Here is a 20,613-nt window from a genome sequence, read left to right on the forward strand (position 1 = left end):
ATTGAAACTGTCCAAATAAAAATGTCGTATTTAAATGTATTATTGATAATTAATGTGCTTATTATATACAAAAATAGTTATTAACGAAAAAAAAGATGATACAACTGTTAACAAGGCGAAACAATGTGTCGTGAAAAAATCATGCGGAGTTTTTTAGTCACTTGGATTTTATGAAATATTTTTCAATGTCCTGATCGTTGTTTATCATCTCCAGGCCATGAAAGGTTTCCTTTATATAGCACTTTCCAGCATCGCCGTCACCTAGAGTTTTATGATCCATTTTAAAGGTATCAATAGACAGCAAGTATGTATATCTTACCCAAGCTACCATCACAAATGCGCTGAGTGATCAATTTTGCCAAAGCTTTGAAAAGTTCTTTGGTGGCTATTTTTCGTTTATAATACGGATTGAGCCACTGCACCACATTTTTGCTGACATCGGTTTTTTGATGGTTCTTTTCTGGTTTTGTATCCTTTTGCAAAACTTTGGAGTCGGATCCTTCCTTCTTCAAGTTCGATAATGATTCCTTTGACGTTTTCCTGCGAGATGCTATGTCTTTACGGTCTTCCTCTTTCTTATGTTGTAATTCGTTGTTTTGAAGTGATCTTTTGGTTTCCCTACTTTCTAATTTAATTTCCTTAACGTTTTTTTTGTCCAAACATCTTTCGTTAAGTTTGTTTTTCTCCAGCATTTCCCGGGCTGAAATAAATCCGAGTTTTTCGAGTTTGCTGTTTGACTTATCGCCCCCTTCCTTTTCTTTGCTTCTTTCTAACATTTCCCTGGCTGAAATAAATCCAATAGAATCGTCACTGTTTTCTAAAACTCTCTTTTCGCCATCCTTGGTAGGTAATTTTTCAGGTACACCCTCGAGTTTTGCATTATTTTCTTCGAGCATTTGTCGAGCAGTTTTAAAACCATTCGAAGATTGATTAGAATCCTCTGACTCGCTTTTAAGGGAACCAAAAAGATGCTGCATACTGGACTTTGTTTTACTTGACTCCTTCTCTTTGGGTTGAGTTTCATGCGAAACTCTTTTCCTGCGGTGAGTGTCATAGCTTCCATCACCATTTGACATCAATTTAAATTTCCTTTCTCCAATTAAGCTGTCGGGTTGGAGTTCAAGCTCACGATCAGAACTTTCTGGGGTCAGGGATTCCTCCTTAACAGGATTGGAAGCCATATCTTTAGGTGCGCTTTCTTCTAAATCCATCTGATTGTCCGCAGGTTCATTTTTAATATTTACACGTTCTTCTTGAATTGACGAGTCTATTGGTTCTTCTTTAATTTCTTTTTTAAAAAAAGACGAAATTGAAGTCTGCTTGCTATTTTCCTGTTTAAAACCCTTTCTGTCCTTTAGGGCTTTTGGAACCTCCTTAAGGCTTTGTGGCCTTTGTTCTTCTAGCTCTTTGAGTTTCCGCTCAAAGTAGGCCACGCTTCCACCTGTCCAAGCACCTTTAGAACTTGTTTCAGGCTTCGGAATATAGTCCACCAAGAGAGGCAATAATTTAGTCTGTTCTGTGAGTTTTTTGATTGTGGATATCTATCAGAGAAAGAAGTTAATAATATCATATATATCTTGTGACAGTTAATTATTCTTACCTCTTTAACTAAAGCATGTCGGTACATATTGGCCACCTTATTCTGGCGAAATACGTCATATTCCATATCCACTGCCATTGCCTCATAGTCATTGTATTTTAGTACACTTTTTGTCTGCTGCTCTGGCTCGTCTTTGCACTTGTCCACATTGGCTTTGAGTGCGTCGATTAAAGCTGTCAGATATTTTTCCCGATGAGTGGCCTGAAGACCTGCGATTTTCTTCTCAGTGGCCTCCGCCATTCGAACGCGAGATATTTGAGCAGCTGTTTCCTGTTCCAGCTGCCTAGCTGCACTGATTTGCTTTCGAAGTTTGAACTGCTGCTTAATGAAATCCTGCGATTCCTTTTTGGCTCTCTTGGCCATTGATGAGTGACTCTGACCAGAATCGTCATCTGAGCCGGATTCACCGCCTGCGTACTCCTGGGCAGCACGCTTCATACCTGGTCGGCCGCCTAGTATGATATAAAAACAAGAGAGAGCGCTATACTCGACTTACTCGACTATAAGATACTTTTTGATATATAACTAAATCAAAAAATGTCAACATTTTTTAAAACCGTGGGCGAGGTCCCGCCAGGTCATTCCAGAGATCCCGCTAAGTCCATAGATCTCGATATCCAGATCGACTCGGATAGTAATCCCGGTCAAGAATATCTATACTTTATATGGTCGAAAACGCTTTAAGATCAGAAAAGATAAAACAAGTTTAGAAAGTTTTAAAACTCACCCTCATACAGATCTGCGCAATCCTGTAGCGAAATATGCGACTTAAAGGCATCATCCATACATAATCGATGGAACATCTCCAGTGCTTTTTCCGCTTTCTTGGGACGCTTGCAGACATCGCATTGCCCATTACAATCTGGAGTTGGATCTCCAAAGAAATCCGAAAAGAGTTTATGCCTGCAGGTTGTTCGCTCGCAGAATTCCGTGATCTTTTCAAATTGTTTGATAGCTCTCTCCGTAAGCAGCTCTTTGTCACCACGACCCCTAGCTCTGTGGGCATCGTTTTGAAGAAGGAAACGTATGCTCCGGACGTCTTCGCGTCCGTAGTATAATCTACAATATGACTGCAAGCCATCGCGTCCAGCGCGACCTGATTCTTGATAATAAGCAGCCACATTTTGGGGTACATCCCAGTGGATAACGAAGCGCACACTTGGTTTGTCCACACCCATTCCAAAACTATTAGTTGCGCATATAATGGGCTGATCACCACGCATCCACGCTTCCTGGACTTCTGTACGTTCTCCTGTTTTCAGACCAGCATGATAGGCCACTGCTCCGATTCCCTGTTTAGTTACTCCTATCGCCATGCGCTCCACTTGGTCTCGAGTCCGGCAATATACGATTCCGCAGCCTCTTTGTGGCTTGGGTGTATCCTTAAACTCCTTCGGATCGCCCAGGCAGTGTCTGGCGAAATCTGCCAGGTGCTGAAAGTCATCTTCGATTGAATTCTTGTAAACAATGTCGTAGAAGAGGTTTTTCCTGAAGCTAGGAGTGCTAAATTGAGCAACGGGTTGGTGGAGGCGCAACTGCTTATAAATATCCTCCTTGACTTCCCTAGAAGCTGTGGCAGTTAAGGCCAACCAGATGACGTCGGAATATGTGGAACGCAGCTCCCCCAGCTTTAGATAGTCCGGTCTGAAGTCATGTCCCCATTGGCTAACGCAATGCGCCTCGTCGACTGCAAAGTAGGCAAGCTTTTTGTGTTTATGGAGAGTATGCAGCAGGTCTTGGAAAAACTTGGTGGCGGCCTGTTCCGGCGTTATATAGAGAAACTTCAGGTTGGTCCTCACGGCCTTTAAGTCCATTATAACACGATCCCTTTCTTTGGTGCTCATCTTGGAGTTCAAAGAATCCGCCGGCACTTTTAGTTTAGTCAAGTGATCTATTTGATCCTTGATCAAAGCCAGAAGTGGAGAAAAAACAATGGTTATTTGATTCTCTGACATCAAACCAGGCAATTGGAAGCACAGGGATTTACCCGAGCCCGTGGGCATCGACACATACACATCCTGCTTTTCTGTAAGAGAATTACGAGAGGTATTATCTGCGAGATTGGATAAGAACTTGGCCAATATTCACTTTTGACAGCGCACTTCACGGCTTTTTCCTGTAGATCCGACTTAAATTTCGAGTGGCCGAAATGCTTTTTGAGCGCCTCGTGCACAGCGCTCTCATGCGCCATACTTGGGCCGTTATTTAAATTGCGTTTTATTTAAATAAACATTGTTTTGCTTCAGACCGAAACTCGTTGCCGCCAAAACAGCTGGGTTAGAGATGAACAATGCGGCTGGAGAGTGGCTTTCGATAGTCAGGGCGTTCTTTTATCGATGTCACATATTCGACCAAATTTAGATGTCCACACTATTTGCTTTGTAAACCAAATACTTTAAATGTAATTAAATGAGCATGAATCTTGCCTATGAAGATGACATCGATAACTCACTACAACGTTTTGAGAATAAACACTTGTCAACTTAAATCAATATCAATACATAATTCATTTGTTTCTATTCATTGCGATTAAAAGATTCAATAACCATTTAAATTACCAACCAATTTAAATCTTAATGTCAATATATAGCCGTGTTTTGGCAAACAAAAAAATATTTATAAAATGTATAATTGCACGTATAATTTTATTAAAGCGACCAATCTATTTCTTGTGAAACTTTCTTTTTTTTTATATAAATTTTAAGACTGTCTAACAAACGTTCCCAGAATGGAATTCTCATAGCCTAGTGACACTGTACATTCCTAAAACCCGCTGCAAGGCGATAGACATCGATAGCGGCGGTCACCAATCGATAAGCGCAGGCTGAAAAGAATCGACGGTAAGCAGTCGAAATTCAAAGAGACTTCTCAGTCAAAATTTTACAGCCGACTCGCGAGCACGCGCTGTGCTGCTTCTTCCTGCGTTGCGCGCTTTGCTTTCAATTCGTCTTCGTCGTCGCGGGTGCGTGTGTGTTGGTGCAAGTGCGTCTATGTGCAGTGCGTGTGCCGCTATTTGTTAATTGTTAATAATCCCGATTTAATAACACCCGACAGCCATGTTGCACTTTAATTGCTTCTGAACGCAAAATGCGCACTGATAAACGCAAACGACAAAAATAAGTTTTATAATAATAATGCCGGCAAACAAAGCGGTGTATTAGTGTGCGTGCTTCAGTGTGGGTGCCTGCGTTTGCCAAAAATATTTACCGCTAAGAGAACAAACACAGTCAAAGCGAATCGAATCCCAATCGAAGCCAAACGACAACAAACGCCGGTGAAATTAGCCCTGTCTCTCGCTGTCTCTTTCCCCTTAAAATCAAGAAAGAGTTATCAAAATGCTACATAAGCAGCAACAACAACAACATCTGCATTGCAGAAGAAAAGCAACAGCAACAACTGCCCGCCTTGTGATATTCAGCAGTCCTCTTCTACTTTTACTACTCACCACCCACTTTCCGCCCACCCTACAAGCGGACAATGGCCCCGCCCCCCAAGTGGCCGCCCTTGCCGCCCCCAATCCAGCGGGGGGAGTAGCAGGGTCCTCGATCATTGATCAATTCAGTCCGAATTGCAGTGCTGTGACACACATTTTTCAAGCAAGAGGAATCGATGCCATCGAAATTCCTCAAAAACCAAGTAACGGTAGGTTCGATATTATTTACAAATAGCTTAATGAATATCTGTTGAGAAATATAAGACCTTATTTATCGTTACTGTAAATATATATATTCTAAGTTATAATTACATTACATTCCTTTTTAATTTCGAAACACACGATTTTTTAAAATACATTTTAAAGATATTTTCATCATGTAATAACATACACATCTTTCTGTAATAAAAGACAAAAATTATCTTGAAAATTCCGAGACTTTAGTAGGCTTATTATCTCTTATTGCCTTCCCATATGGTGTCAATAAAATAGTACAAATTTTAATTTGTAGCGATAAATAACAAAGTGTGTGCATTGTTCAAAGTGCGAAATGTTTGTGGTAGTGCCATTCTTAATGCAAAAAAGATAACGAAAATCAGATCGTGGCTATCAGATCTTTTAAAATGTATACGGTATGCAAATATACTTACATATGTAAATTTATTATGGAAAAAAATTATTTAAAAAAGCTTAAATATATAGTTAGTTCTCCAATGAAATGAAAAACTCAAAACAACTAATATTGGTTTTAAGCCAAAACAAAGAATCCGTATATTTCATAACAATGGTAAATTGCCGGAGATAAGAAACAAGTTTGTTTCGCAAAGGAACAAAGAGAACTCGCGTATAAATTGGGCGATTCCGTGATTCATTCTGTTCCTTCAACGCGTCTGCAGAGCTCCACTCCCTCCGCCCCCCGTAGGAAATAAAATTCCAGGCAAATCAACTCGAAATGCGAATAAGCAGCAGCACAAGACAGGCTCTAAATAAGAGAGAGTCCGTCGCGGAGAGCGTGTCCATCCCAGAGATCTTGGCGCATGCGTCGCCTGCTCATCGCAGCCCCCATTCCTGCCCCCGGTCCATTCCTACCCAGTGGGGGCAAAGGGTTCCAGTTTCCAAGACCAGTCCAAAAGGCAGGAGCAGCCGCAGCGAAAAATCTCAAGAAATTCCTTTTTGATGAACGAAAAAAGGAAATAAAACGAGAAGAGCGCGGGCATACAGTGGAGCATCGTTGGCGTGAACTGCGTGAATTAACCCTTTTATATTTATGTGGGCTATGCAATAAGAGTTATTTAAATCTTTTAAGGATTCCTTAATTATTTCTATTTTTGGGTTGGAATGCTTTACAAAGTTTACGAATCTTTTAAAGATATTGGACTGTGGAACCCATTTACAGGCTCTTCGCCTAGTGCAAGAGCAAAAATGTTGTCACACCGCTTTTACACACAGCTTAATGGGTTATAAGGGGTGGAGAGGGGAGGACCTAGCCTCGACCTCGATCGCCTGTGGGTTTTAGTTAATTTGTATAAATCCTGAATTAATCACGCTTAATTGCAATAAGTTGCGCTGCCCTCTCTTCGTCGCTTCCAGTTTCTTTCTCTCTCTCTCTCTTTGTTTGATTTGTTGCCAGGTAAACTGTTGCAGCCTCTGCCCTTTTGCCCCACCCCATACCCCTGTTACTGTCCATTCCCCTGCCCGTCCTTTGGCCCTCTACCTGCGCCCTGCCTTTGTTTATTTTTGGTTTTCAACGTTGCCTGATTGGTTTTTTTCCCTCCCGATATGTTTTCCTTATTCTTTATCTTTTGGTCAAATGCATTGCGCGTTGCGTTGCGTTTCGTTCATAATTTCATGGAAATGTCTGTGGGGGAGGGGGGCGTTGAGGGGCCGGGGTGGCCAACAGGTAGAGTGGTCAGTTCTCGAGTTCCCTTTTGTGTTGTCTTTGATATTAATCAAGGTGTCATTGAAATCGTTTAAATTATGCAGTTCAGGATTTTTATTCTCTGTCGGCATTTTTATGTGAACCTTTTACTTCCCGATCAACTCGAATCCCCTTCCATTGGGCTTCAAAAAACGAATGCAGTCGAATTATTAAAGTTAATCCGTAAATAATATTTTAATAACTTTTTGTGATCCATTAACATTTTATTGATATCCATGTGATTGTTACTTAGTGCTTCTTAAAACATAAAAAAAATATTATTTGAATGGAAAATTATTTAAAATAGTACAAGATTTCTTAAATTTATGCTAATCTAATATTCCATAATTCTTAACATTTCATTTCTCCCAGTGCACAGCTTCTCTTTCCATCTTTCACCGTGTGAGTCATAAATTCTTATGTTGCGTCCTCTCTTCTCGTTCGCTTCTTTTCATTCCCTTTCCATTCACCTGACCCCCACCCCTCGCACCTTGTCCGCCTGATAAGCGCCAGCATTTAGATAAAGTTTCCGACCTGTTCTTTTCCCATGCCTTCTCGAATTGCTTAACTGGGAACTACTTTTGCGATAGGTGTTTATAGGTTCTTCTGGATGGAGTTGGAGTTTCGTGGTTTTGTAGGCCACCTAACTGGTGAGGCTGTGCGTCTGATAAAGCTAAACTTCCATTTGCGATAGGTGAACTAGTTTATGAAACGTAGACTTTTTGGGGCCAACATATTGTCGTAGGGAAGTTCTGAAAATTGAATGGTTGAATACAAATATATATAAAGTGGGTAGTTAGATAGTTCGATTTCGATATATAATTATGTAATTTAAATACTGCAGATGCTGTAAAAACCCAAAACCATATTTACCAAGCGAAAATTTCGTACATATATTTAAGGTAAAATTTCGAACAGTCACGTCTAAGTGTTTTTGGCCAATTTCCCAGCTCTCTCATCTTCACACTTCAGGCGCATTCCTTTCCATTGAACCATGAAGAGCAACAAACATTGGGCAACAACAACTGCATGACACCTTCCGTGCTGCACAAACAACAACCATGGCAAACAGCAACTACAGCTGCCACTTAAACGCTTCATTAAAGCTGCACTTCCTGTGCCACATCAAAAAGCTGTGCGAACCCACTTTAACCCCAAACCCCTTGACCATCGTCCCCGGCTCGCCATCATCATCATCAGTGGTAGGCAGGCACTTAGCTGAAATTGTTTGCACAATTTAAACAGTTCGCAAAACATTAAATCGTTAAAAATAATATCAGAGGAGCGGGCAAGAGAGACTCAATGCAGAGAGAAGATTGGCTTCGTAGATCGAAGCTTCGAATACCCTTAAATTGAGATTTTCATACAAACTTATCAATAGTTTCAATACTTATTCTATAGTTTAGTTTAATAAAGTGAAGGTAAAGAATCAAGATCTATATGAAATAAATATTTTGAAGTCTTATCAATTTTACTAATAATACTAGCATATTTTGGTACAACCCTTCTATAAGGTATTGAATACTCTTTCGGACCAACCAACGAATTTCCCACACAGAAATGATCACCTTGCTTCCTCCTATTCTGCATCTCTTTCTCATGCATTAGCCATCTTTGTCTGCCTTTTGCCAAAAGAAATTTGCAACAGAGCTGATTTTAGTTTACTGCGCACAGCAGCAGTGCTTTTCCTCACTGAAAAAAAAATGTATGGTTTGCTTTAAAAAATTTGAATATGAACATTTTTAATTTTAAGCCACTCAATATTTTCAGGAATATAATCTTACTCTAACATCACTTTAATGTGCATAATATACGAATCACCGAATCTTCATTAATTTTATTTCCGTGCACGGTTGCTCCACTTCGATGGCGTCTCCACTGGCTGCACTGCATCCGCCGACTGCCCCTGACCGCCCCCTCATCCCGCCCGCTTCAAGGCAACCACCGCATGACTATTAATCATTTTCCAGCAACCAAAACTGAATGGCCCCATCTCGTTCTCTTTGTTTCTCTCTTACTCACTCTTTGGGCCCTTTTCTTACATTTTTTTGTATTTTTTTTGCACTGTCGCATTCCTTGGCCATGTAAAAGGAAGAAACGAAGCGAGCGGTTTATATGGCACTATATCATCATCATCTTCATTCGGCGTCGTCGGCGTGTGATCATGTGATATATACTTCTGCAATTGTTGACCATTGTATGGAGGAGGATTGGGTTCGGGTTTCGATTGGAATGCAGATTAGATAGGGCGGGGGATATAAACGAGTAGGAATTGCTGTCTGGGGTTTGTTTATGAGGTCATTGAGGGGATAAATGGTGCGTTTATCACGGGGGCTTTACGCATATGGGAACTTGTCTTTGGTAATATAAAATCTAAAATCACGAAAGCTTGAACACCACAGATAGATAGATAACCCACTAAACTAAATCACCTAACACCTGGTAAACCGAAAGCTTGCCAAGGGGTCCCACTTAAAAAACGCGATCATGATCGATAGCAAACTCTTTCACGCGATCTCGCCCCCTAATATCCCATAACAATTACTCAGTTCCTAGGGGCTACCATTAGCCATCGAGAGATCATCTCAGTTGCTTGGCGATTTAAAAAACCAGCTGGTGCTATCTGATCCAGTGATCGGTGCTGGGATTCCAGACATTTCGCCTACAAAGTCAACACTTGCTGAGATATCTCGCACTTAAGATCGGAGATCTGGGCAATTTCGCGTAATTAGCTGACGATGCTGACAGAAATGGGATCTCCCAGCCGGCAGCCACTGCTGTGACAACAAAAGCCAAAAGAATCGTCAGCAAATTTTCTAAGAATGAATCCTTTGGATCGCGGATGATTCAAGTTGGATTCGAGTAAGGGATAAAATGAAAACGAAACCGGGGCGGAGTGAACGATCGTGGCTGGGCCAACGACTTAATTGCCAGCAAGTGTCGGTGGAGGATACCAAAAATAGGTAGAGAAGAGAATCCCAGACTCTCGGCCAGACTTCCAACATTCCCAGTCATTTCGAGCAGGTCAAACGTGGCCACTTTATGGAGCGAGATAACATTTTGCCTGTGTGGTCTCACCTCAGTTGCTGTCTCTTTCTCATCTCCGCTGGCTGTCTCTTTCGCGGTCTCAACTCCTTAAACAAGTTCTCGGTGCATTCCGAGTCCATTTCGTGCCTTCATTCCATCGGAACAGTTGAAGCAATGACTTTCATATATGGCCATCGTTGAAATGCCTTTTTCGGGAGTGCAGCCAAAGAAAGAAAGAGATGCCTTAGCAGGGCTAAAAAGAGATAGATGGAACTGGCATTTTGTTGTAAATTTATTTTTGTGGTTTCACTGGACCAACTTTACCCCAACACCTCTGTGTAAAGACCAAGAAAATGCCTTTCAAGGATATCCCCATATGCCAAAGTTATTTCGGAAATGTGGTTACTCATTCTCACGGTCTGATTTTCATTTTTGGTCCTAAGAAGATGGTGTAATACCATATAGCAAAAGCTATTTCAACTTTGAAAATTAACATGGGATACAATATTTTAATATGGGCAAAGAATGGGTAACATATTTGGTGATAGTTATTTAAAAAATCTTGTTACACTTTCTCACGCTCTGATTTTCATTTCTGTACCAAAGATTACGCAGTAGATGGTTGGGTAATTACATAACTTAAAGCCCACCAATTAGCCACGCCTCCAAAATGGTAGCGCCGAATAACAATTACATTTAACATGTTTATTAATAAGCCAGAGGATAGGAAGACGGAGGGACAGGGTCTCAACCATTTGGCGGCTCCATTTGACCAAAAAGATAATTAAGTAGTTAACCAGCTAAGAGCCGCATATGAAGCTGTGCCGGAGACTCCACTACCTTGTTTGGTACTTCACTGGGAAACTCTGTGCCCCCAAAGACCCTCCCGCAAATCTCAAACCTTTTTAGCTTCACCCACTTTTGAGTCTCAAGCAAATGAAGCATTAAATCGTGCAAACAAACAAGCGAAACAAACTCACAACTACAACAAAGTTATAAATGCCGACTCTAGATAATAATAGTAGGCAAAGTGCAGGAGAAGAAACGGCAGAAAAGGGGGAGTGGCAGTTGGGAGGAGGCAGGCAGCATTTACATAATGAGCATGTTGTGGGTTAAGACTCTTCTCTACCGGCTCTCCAATCTAGGAATGCCAAGAAAGCGAAGTTTGCAAAAGATTTAAGTAGAGTACGGAGACGAGAGAAAAGTAGAGTGGGGCTAAAGCAGTTGGCGGTTCTTGAAAACTTTGTTAAGATATCTTAACTAAGAATAAGTAGAAAATGAAGGCAGACGGTAATTAAATGAGTGGAAACACTTTTCCTGGGAAAACTTTTAAAAAGAATAACATCTTGGTGAAAGAAAACTTATTTTTAGCATTTCCACTCTTTAAAAGTACTTGATTGTGAAATTCGTAGAATGTACTTTATGAAACTTGAATAAATACGAATCTTTATGAACCAAAAGAACTTGCAAAATTTGCATTGAGTCAGATTCGCCTGCACATGATCCAGAAAAGTAAACCTTGAATTAGTTCTCTGTGGCAAACCATTGGCCTCTTCTTTAGAGATCCTCATTACCCATTTTGATGCACAGACTCCCTCATCAACCACCAGTTGGTCACAGACGATCCTTGGCTTCCCCTCAAAACAGATTTCAAGCTTCCCATGGAACACAACACTGAAAAAAACTGTAGTGTGTTTTTTGTGTTTAGATGATGTTTTCCTAGACACATCATGATTATATTTCTTTATGTGTATCCACAATCCAGGCATCGGCGAGTGCCTTCGGTTATTTTCATTGCCTGGCGAGCATGACGAATGCCAAATTGCCGGGGCCAAGAGCTCAGGAGAACGCAAAGCCGCCGGTTGGTGGCTGGGTTCGAGTTGATTTAATTGGGTCACATGAAAGATTTGTTAATTTGCGCCACCTACTTTGATGGCGCGTTTGCAGATAACACGGCCCCGTCGAATGGAGGCTACGCCGGAGAATGTCTGGCTGGCCCCTCGGAAAATCAAGATGCGAACCCAAACTCCAAACTCCAACTCTCCGACTCGCAGTGAGTCTGTAATTAATGCCGGTCGTCTACGTGCGTGCCTAAAAGTTCATTAAAGAGCCAGGACCGAGGTCCGATGAGGGCTCTTATCCGCAGGCCCAGACATGGACTTCATCGTCAAAGGTCGTTTCCCAGCGGCTCTGATCTCCTTTTAGTGTTTGGCTATTACAATAAAATGCAATTGCCTGGCCAACCGGCCAGACATCCATCTCGTACAGTTCGTTAAGGGTTCGCCATGCAAATCTCCGCCTAACCTTGCCCATTTGTTATGCGTTGTCCTAATCTGGCAAATAATGGTATTCAATTAGTTTTGGTCCAGTTTCTGTTTATTCGTCTTGAGCTCAAGTGCAGAGATGAATGTGCTTTGTGTATGGAGGGCAGATTACCCTGGATCAACTCAAGGAGATTGCCTTTGTGCAGAGGAAGAATGCAGAGTGTTTAATCTGCCCCTTCTCATACTGCGTCATGCCATTAAATTTGTTGACAATTTCATTATGCCCCAGACCTCCAGGCATAAAACACATTAAACGGCCGTAAAAAAATACCCACAAAAATTCGAAAATTAATTTTGTATATAAAATATTTTACCACGACGTCTTGCAGCGTTGTTCAGAGGTCATAAATTTGTGGGTTTTATTGACCAAAAGCTACCGGAAACCCGTCAGCGCCTCCTCTATCTCATTCTATAAGGTGCTGATAATAAAATGGAAACTAATTTTGACAAAGGCCAGGTAAAATTTAAGAAAAGCAAAACCTCAAATAAAAATCGAAACATAAATGCGTAGAAGTCGAAAACGATGAGCGATAAATTTCAGAGACAACAACCCACATGAAGATGAGCCCGGTGGTATAGGAAGGCTTAAACTCAAAACTGGCGCTTGGCATTATAGTTTGGGTCTGAGTTAAACGGGTTTTTGGACCCAACCCACGCATCTTCGAAATGAATGCGGAGATTGGTTTGCTCTTCTCTTTGCGGAGGAGTTTTTGCATGAGGAAGCTGTCAAATAATAATCAAGTTATAAAAGCTTATATTTTAAATGGTTATGAGGTAGTTGCTACTAACTAAAACTTGTCCTGGGTTAAGTTATGATATAATGAAAGAATTTCAGCCGGTCGAAAATTGTAGGTTGTGAACAGTTTACTTTATGAGACGTGTGAGACTTCGGAAGTTTTAAAACGTAGATAGTACTTACTTATTATGAAAAAATCCGTATATATTATTATTTCTATAAAAAAATATTTCTTATATTGTTTTAATAAATTGCAAATAAACGGTATCACTTAGTCTAAACTAAAATGAGTTCAGTTGGTTAACTGAAAAAGTATGGAAGTAGAAACTAAATCCCATAAGCAGAATGACACATAAATTACACAAACGACTACAACAGGCTCGTACTATTGAATTCAAAGGCAAATAAAGACATTTCCGGCATCTTTGGGAGAAAGGAAATGGAAAACTTAAGGAAAAGAGAGAGAAAGACCGAGATAGAGAGAGAGAGAAAATTAACTATATAGAAAAGTTGCTGACAAATGGTTTACAATTACAACGCAAACAACGAAATCCCCACAAGAGGAAAATGTCCTTTTTTGTGTCCTATTGATTTTGGCATTAGGCAAACTAAAGTATCAGTTGTCCCATAACCAGCTCCGTTCCGCACTTGCATCTGTCTCCCATAGATACAAATTGCATTTTTTATCAGCTATTTGTTTTGGCTGTTCTCGGTCCGCACTTGCAACATTCTGCGTCCAAAGAAAGACAGTTCATTGAAATCAAATGAAAGACCAGAAACGGAATCAGAAAAAAGTCGGTTGGAATGGGAAAATCTCTTCTTTCACCTCAAAGCAAACTGAACGCGACTCGACTCGATTCTTTTTTGTAGTTTTACCGACGTCTGCTCGTGTGTCCGTATCCTGTCCGCTGTCCGTCCGTCCGCCAGTCCGCTCGTCCGTCCGTTCGCCCTCCTTCGGGTTACCTGTTTCACAGTTGAGTGGCCTTCCATAGTGTTGGATTCTTTATGGCCAGGGCGCAGAGATTCAGTCAGAGAGGCATATCTTTTGTCGGCATCATCCATCGTTGTAACTCATTTCCATTCATTTTTGCCTCGTAAATTGCGCAAAAAGGATAGCCACTTAAAAAAAGAATATGGTTTAGAGTATGGTGCTTTAAAATACTCTTGTTGGATAGATTTTAAAGTGTTTCAGTCATTTTATGCGAAATGCAATTATATGTGTTTATGTTATTTGTTTGATTTTTAATGCGCTGATTAGTGTTTTGACTAACTAAATTGCTTACACAACATTGCCTGCAACCTATATCGCCTTTGGATCCTTGTATTGCAGCCCAAAAAATTATCTCAAATCTTCTCCATTTTGGCTTTGATTATTTGGTAATTCAGGCAGCAATATTGCAGTTAATAAGTGGGGTTGGAGAAAAGCGTTGGAACGCAACAAAAATAAATGAAAACCATTGGAAAGATATTTTTAAGTAAACTGCTCACGCTCACGAGGCAATCGAGTAGAAAGAGACGATCCGAGAAGAGAGGTCTTCAGATCGCCGGAATTGCTGCAGTGGGGCTCACCCAAGTCGACTGATTTTTCTGAGGCGTTCGAAAGGAACTCAACCTGAATTTATGTGTTTCATTAAAACCGTTATAAGACGCGTGTTTTGCAGCCATTAAGGATCGACGATCGAGGAGGCGAAATGGTCAAATGTGGGCCTTTCGGGGGTAGAGACATTACAATGTAATGATGTGGCTCCGCTTGTCGGTATCTTTCAGATTTCTTTTGAGCTCTGGACATTGCTTAAATGCTGGCGATTGGCCCAGTTTCACTTTGGGGTTTCAATTATCTGAGATTGTTTTTAAGTCGAGAAAGAAGATATTACCAACATATCTCTTGATGAAAGTTGCATTTTTTTCTTGTTTCAAGGGATGAGATGTTATTAACAGTACTTACAGAGATATAACGCGTCAAACTTTAATATATTTTATCTCTGGTTGAGGAACCAAGAAATGGGACACCATTAAATCCTTGGGTTTCTCAACACCCAATGTATTCTTTATTTTCTAACATCTCCTGTTTAAAGTTTATTATTTTATTCAGACATAATTGTATACCACTTTCGATTCCCATACATTTTGTTATTCTTGACTTCCTCTATTAGCAGTTCCTCTTGCCCTTTGCCCATTACTCTCAGCTTGTCGGCTTCTACAGAGGCGGAAAAGGAGTAGTTTTCCCTTTATTTTTTTGGGGTAAACATTCATGTTAATTTCACAGGGGCCAAAAACCGAGGAACCCCGATAGCAGCAGGAGCCGTATTGAGAGTCAGACGGCAGCAGTCAATTGACGCTTTGTTTTATAACTTCCAAGACGTAAGACAATAAACAACGAGTCTTTCGCTTACCGCAGCCACTCCCCCACCTGTCGGCCGCCCCCCTGCCCGTGTCCCCGGAAAAGGGTTCTCCATAGATCTCTTTTCCATCTCCGTCTACTACACACAACATGTATCTCGGTTATTTTCGGGCTGCTTAGGTAGTTTTCTGCTCAGCTGAGACTTTCAGCAGGTTCACAAGGCGCCGACGACGACTGGAAACCACCAAATGTGATGACTGCTGTAATTGTTGTTGCTGTTGTTTCTTGGTAAAAGGTGTTGTGCACACACACGCACGCACACGACTGCATTATGGCCACATGGTGGCACTTACATGAGATTGCTGTAAAACGCAACTCTCTGTGGGACTCGTCGTCTGCGCATATTTCTTTTCCTCTGAACTTGGGTTTTTGACTCTTGATGTCGAAGCCCTTCTTGGGCGAAAAGATAGAAAAGAAAAAAACACCATAACTAGGAGACGCCGCCCCAACCCGGCTAGACTTTTGAAGTTTCTTAAGGGGTTTTCGCCCAAAGATTGGTTACCGAGCGACTTGAAGAGGAGCAGTCAATTGTCTGGAATAGAGATGGTGAGGCAACATCTATTTTTGGTTTCAGCGAAGAAATAAGTCTTTGAACTATGGGAAAGTAATTTTCAGAAAACTCTGGCGATTAAGCAAAGGCAAGGCATAAATCCTTAGTCAATTGCAGGAAAAACACAAGCTGCAAGCTTATAATTTAAAAATTAATATATTTAATAAATTGACTATTTAAAAGTATGTATCGTTTTGCAATCAAGCCAATATTTATTGTATTAGAAACTATTTGAAATCATTAAAATAAATTACCAGCCAAAGAAAGCTACTTATTTTAATTTAACCATTTCCCAAAGCACCATTGGGGTCTCCATAGCGAGCCATTGCATGATCTTCGGTACTTAAAATTAATCTTGTACAATTTCAACATCTAATCTAAAATAATTTTCTTTTGCTCTCATTACAGGTAAGTTCCCAGCGAACCGCTTAGCTTTTCCCTTCGATCTCGAAACAGTTTAAGTAAGTCTACCATTTCCTGTGATCTATCAGCTTGAAACCCCTCCGGTCCGTTCATTAGCAAATCAAATAAAAATTCTTTTTTTTTTGGCCTGCGGTCGAGAGACCTTCTCATCAAACTGAGGCCTTCCCCGATTTCCCTCTTCATCAGCATCGGTTTTGAAACCTCAACGCTGGCGGCGTCTGCAAATTAATAATAATCAAGCCCAAATTACACAATGACACGCACTTGATGATGTCTCATCTTGTCTTTTTCACTCGCTCGCCGCTTTTTAAAGGAGCCTCGTGCTCGACTATCAATTAGGCACATCTTTCAATCAACGGCGACGAGACACTCGACACTTGAAAACAAGGGGATGAGATTTTTTTTTGTTTCATATACAAAGAATTAGCGCTAATAATTAGAAGACGGCTCGGAAATATTTTCATCGCCACCAATTACCACACGCCAACGCTTACCCTCGCTATATCCCTTCTCGTTTTGTGCGATGTCAAGTGCATAATAATCATAATTTGTATTTTTATCTTCACTTGACAGGTGCGCGGGTTGCGCACTTTTTTTCGGTTTTTTTTCTCCTTTTTCAGCCCTCTACTTTGTTGCGGTCCATAAAATGTTCGAGTTCCCTCTTCGGGTATCTGAAAATTTATGTTAATCTCGAGCTTGTTGCATGTCATGCCGGCAAATGTCGCTTAATTATGAGGATCGCCCGGTCTTCGAACTTCATCCCGCTCGGTCGCACTCTAATCATAATCACTTTTTCAGTTGTTCTTTTTGCCGCCTTTTGTTTTTTTATTATTTATGGCTAAGGTGGAATGTGGCGAATGTTAATGAAATTGTAATTTATGAAGGTCTAGAAATGGGGCTAGCTAAGATCTAAGAAGTTATTAGCGAATGGGAAATTTGTTGGGACAGGTTGGAAATTAGGCACGAATATTTTCTAGAAAAAGTCTATCTTGAAGTTTCCTTCCGTTTCAGTTGATTTATTTTTTGTGGAACTGAAATACAAACTTGAATATAGTTTTCCCACTTCATTATCGTTAGATGAATCAGGTGGTATTTGTGTTTAACTCCCTCTATAAATCATCTGATACTAGGTTACCAACCAGCAAACAAGAGCGATAATATAAGCGGTCAGTTCAAGTGGAGCGCATCATCCTTGCTTATATGGCTGGTTATTTCCCTTCGCGTTGATTCAACGACCCATCCCAACCACATTCCATTCTCACGCGCTCGATTTTCGACCAATTCCAATGCTAATTTGTCATTTGCCACGAAGCGTGTCTGCGAACTCTCGCCGCCCCACCACTCCCTGCTCATTAACAAATTATGCAATAAATGCAGGATCCCCAAGCTAACGATGTGCCAATAAAACTCGTTCTCCCCATTCCAGGTACCCTTTTCCCTTTTCATTTTTCTCGCTGCCACTCGCACTTAATTAAGAACTTCATTTAGCACCTTTGGTTGGAAGGGAGTTGGCAAGGAGCAGAAGCTGGTGAGCCGGTTTTTCGGGCCGCGACTAAGGAATTTAATCGCGCTTTGCATATCGCCGGATGAGGAACCCACAGCTCCTTGCTGCTGCCTCCCTGGTTCCTGAATCCCTGAATCAATATTTTGCTTTCTCACGCTATTTTCGGACACACACCCCGTACAGCAAACGATGAAGAAGAAGTCGAGCAGGCTCCCTGGAATGCGGAGCACAGTTGGCAACAATTTTGCCTGATTGCATTCGGACTTGGTCCGCCACATGGTCATGTTGCCATGGAGGACCACGTTGCCGGCCCATTCGAGAAGTCGGAGTCAAAGTACCAGTCCCATTCCCCAGGTTTAAATGGTATCACATGTCGACGTCGTTGGTTTTTCTACTCAAGTGCATTTGCATGGCAGCTATGCCATTGATACTCTGCTTCCTAGGGCCGGGGTACTCTGAGTTTTTCTACTGCCTTCTTGATCATAAAAGCCCAGTGATCATCATAGACATCATTTTTTAACTTACGTGTAGAGATAAAAGTTTTGTGAGAGATATCTTTACTCTGTGCAACAATTGGAGACACTTGTGTAAAAGATACATGAATCCAAAGGGTTTAAGGGTATTCCAAATCCGTATATTCCTTGATATGCTTATCCCTTTAAGCAGCTGGCCTCATCCTGCCTTCCCCTGCTTCCTTCCTTCTCTTGGCAACCTCTGTGCTCCATCTTTCGTTTCTGCATTTGATGATAAATAGGCGCAAAGGTAAAAAGCCAAAACGTGAATGCGAATTTCGTAAGTCTCGACTCATGTTCAAGAGGTAAATAGAAGGAAGCCAGCTGAGCTGAGGTGAGGATATCGGGCAGGTGAGGCATGCGGCAGTCGCTTTTTTCAAGTGCAACCCGGAGACCAAATGCAGGCGAGAAAGGCAGTCGAGGAGGCGGCGATTCAAGTGCTTCTCTTCCTGACTTTGACTCCTTTTGGTGCTGCTGCCGCTGTTTTTAAATCACTGTAGAAAAAATGGGACTAAAGATTTGCTGAAATCATACAAATATAAGAATCATTTGCTTGCAGACAGAGCATATAATTTTAATCAGCATTTCACCTTATAAAGTAATGGAACTATTAAAAATATTTTAATGCAATTTTTATTTTATAAATTACCTCATTTTTCTCAGTGTCCCTTGGTTCCTTCTGCATGATGTTTTTGTTTTATGCGCTGGCATGTTTGTTTGTCAACCTACACCAACAACATATCCTCGCCAGCAGCAAAATCAGCAGAAGCGGCAGAAACAGCAGCTGTTGCCGGCAAACATTTGCAATTCAAAGGGGGCAGGGGGAATGGGGGCGGTACAGGTGGGACCGTCAGCTGAGGAGGCGGGCACGAAAGGGGAGCTGCATTGGTAGTCAGTCAGGAGGCGCAGGCGCTGGCACATGGCAATATTTCATTACCCACGGGCAACTTCTGAGCCCAAAGTAAAACGCCTAGAATCGAGGGGAGCCAGATGTCGCTGTCGTCGTAGCTGCCTCCGCTTTTTATTCGCATTGTGCCGGCATTTGAGGCATTTCCCCTCTGCATCCTAACCCATCCTATCCTATTCCCCCCGTTGAATGTCTCTGTTATCTGCAACTTGGCTATGAAGATACAACGCTTACGCACATGTGAGCAGACTGACAAAACAAGCAGGGGTTTCCTCCTCCTTTGTTGCAGTGGGAAGTTGCAATTGGGGATTGTCAATGTCGCAGGGCCCACGATTCGCTTGGTTAAGGAATGTGGGGAATAGATGGGATATTTATGGTTTGTTAGGCGGAAAAAGCGTGAACAGATAGATAATCGTCAAAGTAAACTGTGATCGGAAATTTCAATGCATTTACATTGTGTAAGCAAATTGTTATCCGCTGCTGGAACTCTTCAAAAAATGTCTTTAAAAATATTGTGTCATTATTCGATTCAATAAGAAATTGTGTATGTCTTTAAAAATTCAAACTTATTTATCGCCTAATGTTTCGCAAATTGGCTTCTCTCTTCCATAAGCTTCTAAAGAAGCTATCTTCTTAAGGTTCTTTAAACTTAATTTCTTGAAATTCCTTCTTTTAATGTTCCTCATTCTTTAGTCTTATTGATATCCGTAAATTGCTGCCTCTCTCGGCACTTCTCATCCATTCGACTTGGCTCATCCAAACTTTGCACCTGTCGCAGAGACAGGTGGTTGTTTCAGCTCTTCTTGGGGCTTCATCTCCATCACTATGCCACATATTGCCACGCCCCGTCTGATGGCCTGACGGCTGGCATAACTTTTGCCACTTGCGAATAATTTCCATACCATCCATAAGGCGGCGACAATAAAAACAAAAACGAGACACAGCGAACAGATGCAAAGTTTTTCTTTACTCTAACCCCCCAGTCTGCATTTCGTTTTTACGCGCATCTGCAAATTAAAAACGCATTTTATTTTATGTGTGGCAACAGCAGCAGTAGCGTAAAAAACAGAATACCATGGACTTTGACAATAACCTAGGTAGACAACACTGTAACACAATGTTGGGAAATAAAGCTGGGATTATAAGTTAAAACCACCTGGATAAAAACCGTTTCCAAAAATAGTAACTTGATTTCGCATGACTTTAATGAAATTATATTATGGAATGCACAGGAATATTTAAATCATTTTTTAGGGATGCCCAAATATGTCCACAAAA

The 20,613-nt window shown here is 41.2% G+C and overlaps 2 protein-coding genes and 1 long non-coding RNA gene across 5 annotated transcripts in view; 2 read left to right on the forward strand and 1 right to left on the reverse strand.

The window, feature by feature from the left end:
* Positions 1-18: 18 nt before the first annotated feature.
* On the reverse strand, positions 19-3,917 carry LOC6738048 (ATP-dependent DNA helicase Q5). Of its 3 annotated transcripts, XM_016169553.3 has the most exons (5): positions 3,689-3,915; positions 2,328-3,626; positions 1,601-2,052; positions 320-1,541; positions 19-261 (listed from the first exon to the last, which is right to left on the reverse strand). In XM_016169553.3, the coding sequence occupies exons 1-5, from the start codon at positions 3,789-3,791 to the stop codon at positions 158-160; spliced, it is 3,180 nt and encodes a 1,059-aa protein (XP_016031878.1). In that variant the 5' UTR covers positions 3,792-3,915; the 3' UTR covers positions 19-157. The 3 variants fall into 3 exon arrangements, with proteins under 3 accessions (XP_016031878.1, XP_039150224.1, XP_039150225.1); XM_039294290.2 differs by lacking the exons at positions 19-261; positions 320-1,541; positions 1,601-2,052 and adding an exon at positions 2,185-2,254 and having other exon boundaries at positions 3,689-3,917; XM_039294291.2 differs by lacking the exons at positions 19-261; positions 320-1,541; positions 1,601-2,052 and adding an exon at positions 2,185-2,259 and having other exon boundaries at positions 3,689-3,917.
* Positions 3,918-4,431: 514 nt separating this feature from the next.
* Positions 4,432-20,613, forward strand: part of LOC6738049 (glypican-6) — a 38,723-nt gene continuing 22,541 nt past the window's right edge. The window contains exon 1 of the mRNA XM_016171490.2: positions 4,432-5,242. Within this exon, the coding sequence (XP_016031879.1) occupies positions 4,936-5,242 (307 nt within the window). The 5' untranslated portion in view covers positions 4,432-4,935. The remainder of the gene's footprint in view (positions 5,243-20,613) is intronic.
* Positions 5,357-5,853, forward strand: LOC123327231. Its single transcript, XR_006541803.1, has 2 exons — positions 5,357-5,665; positions 5,736-5,853. It is a non-coding gene; the product is annotated as an uncharacterized LOC123327231 (long non-coding RNA).

The sequence above is a fragment of the Drosophila simulans genome, chromosome 3L (assembly GCF_016746395.2).
Source record: "Drosophila simulans strain w501 chromosome 3L, Prin_Dsim_3.1, whole genome shotgun sequence".
In the NCBI taxonomy this organism is placed as follows: Eukaryota; Metazoa; Arthropoda; class Insecta; order Diptera; family Drosophilidae; genus Drosophila; species Drosophila simulans.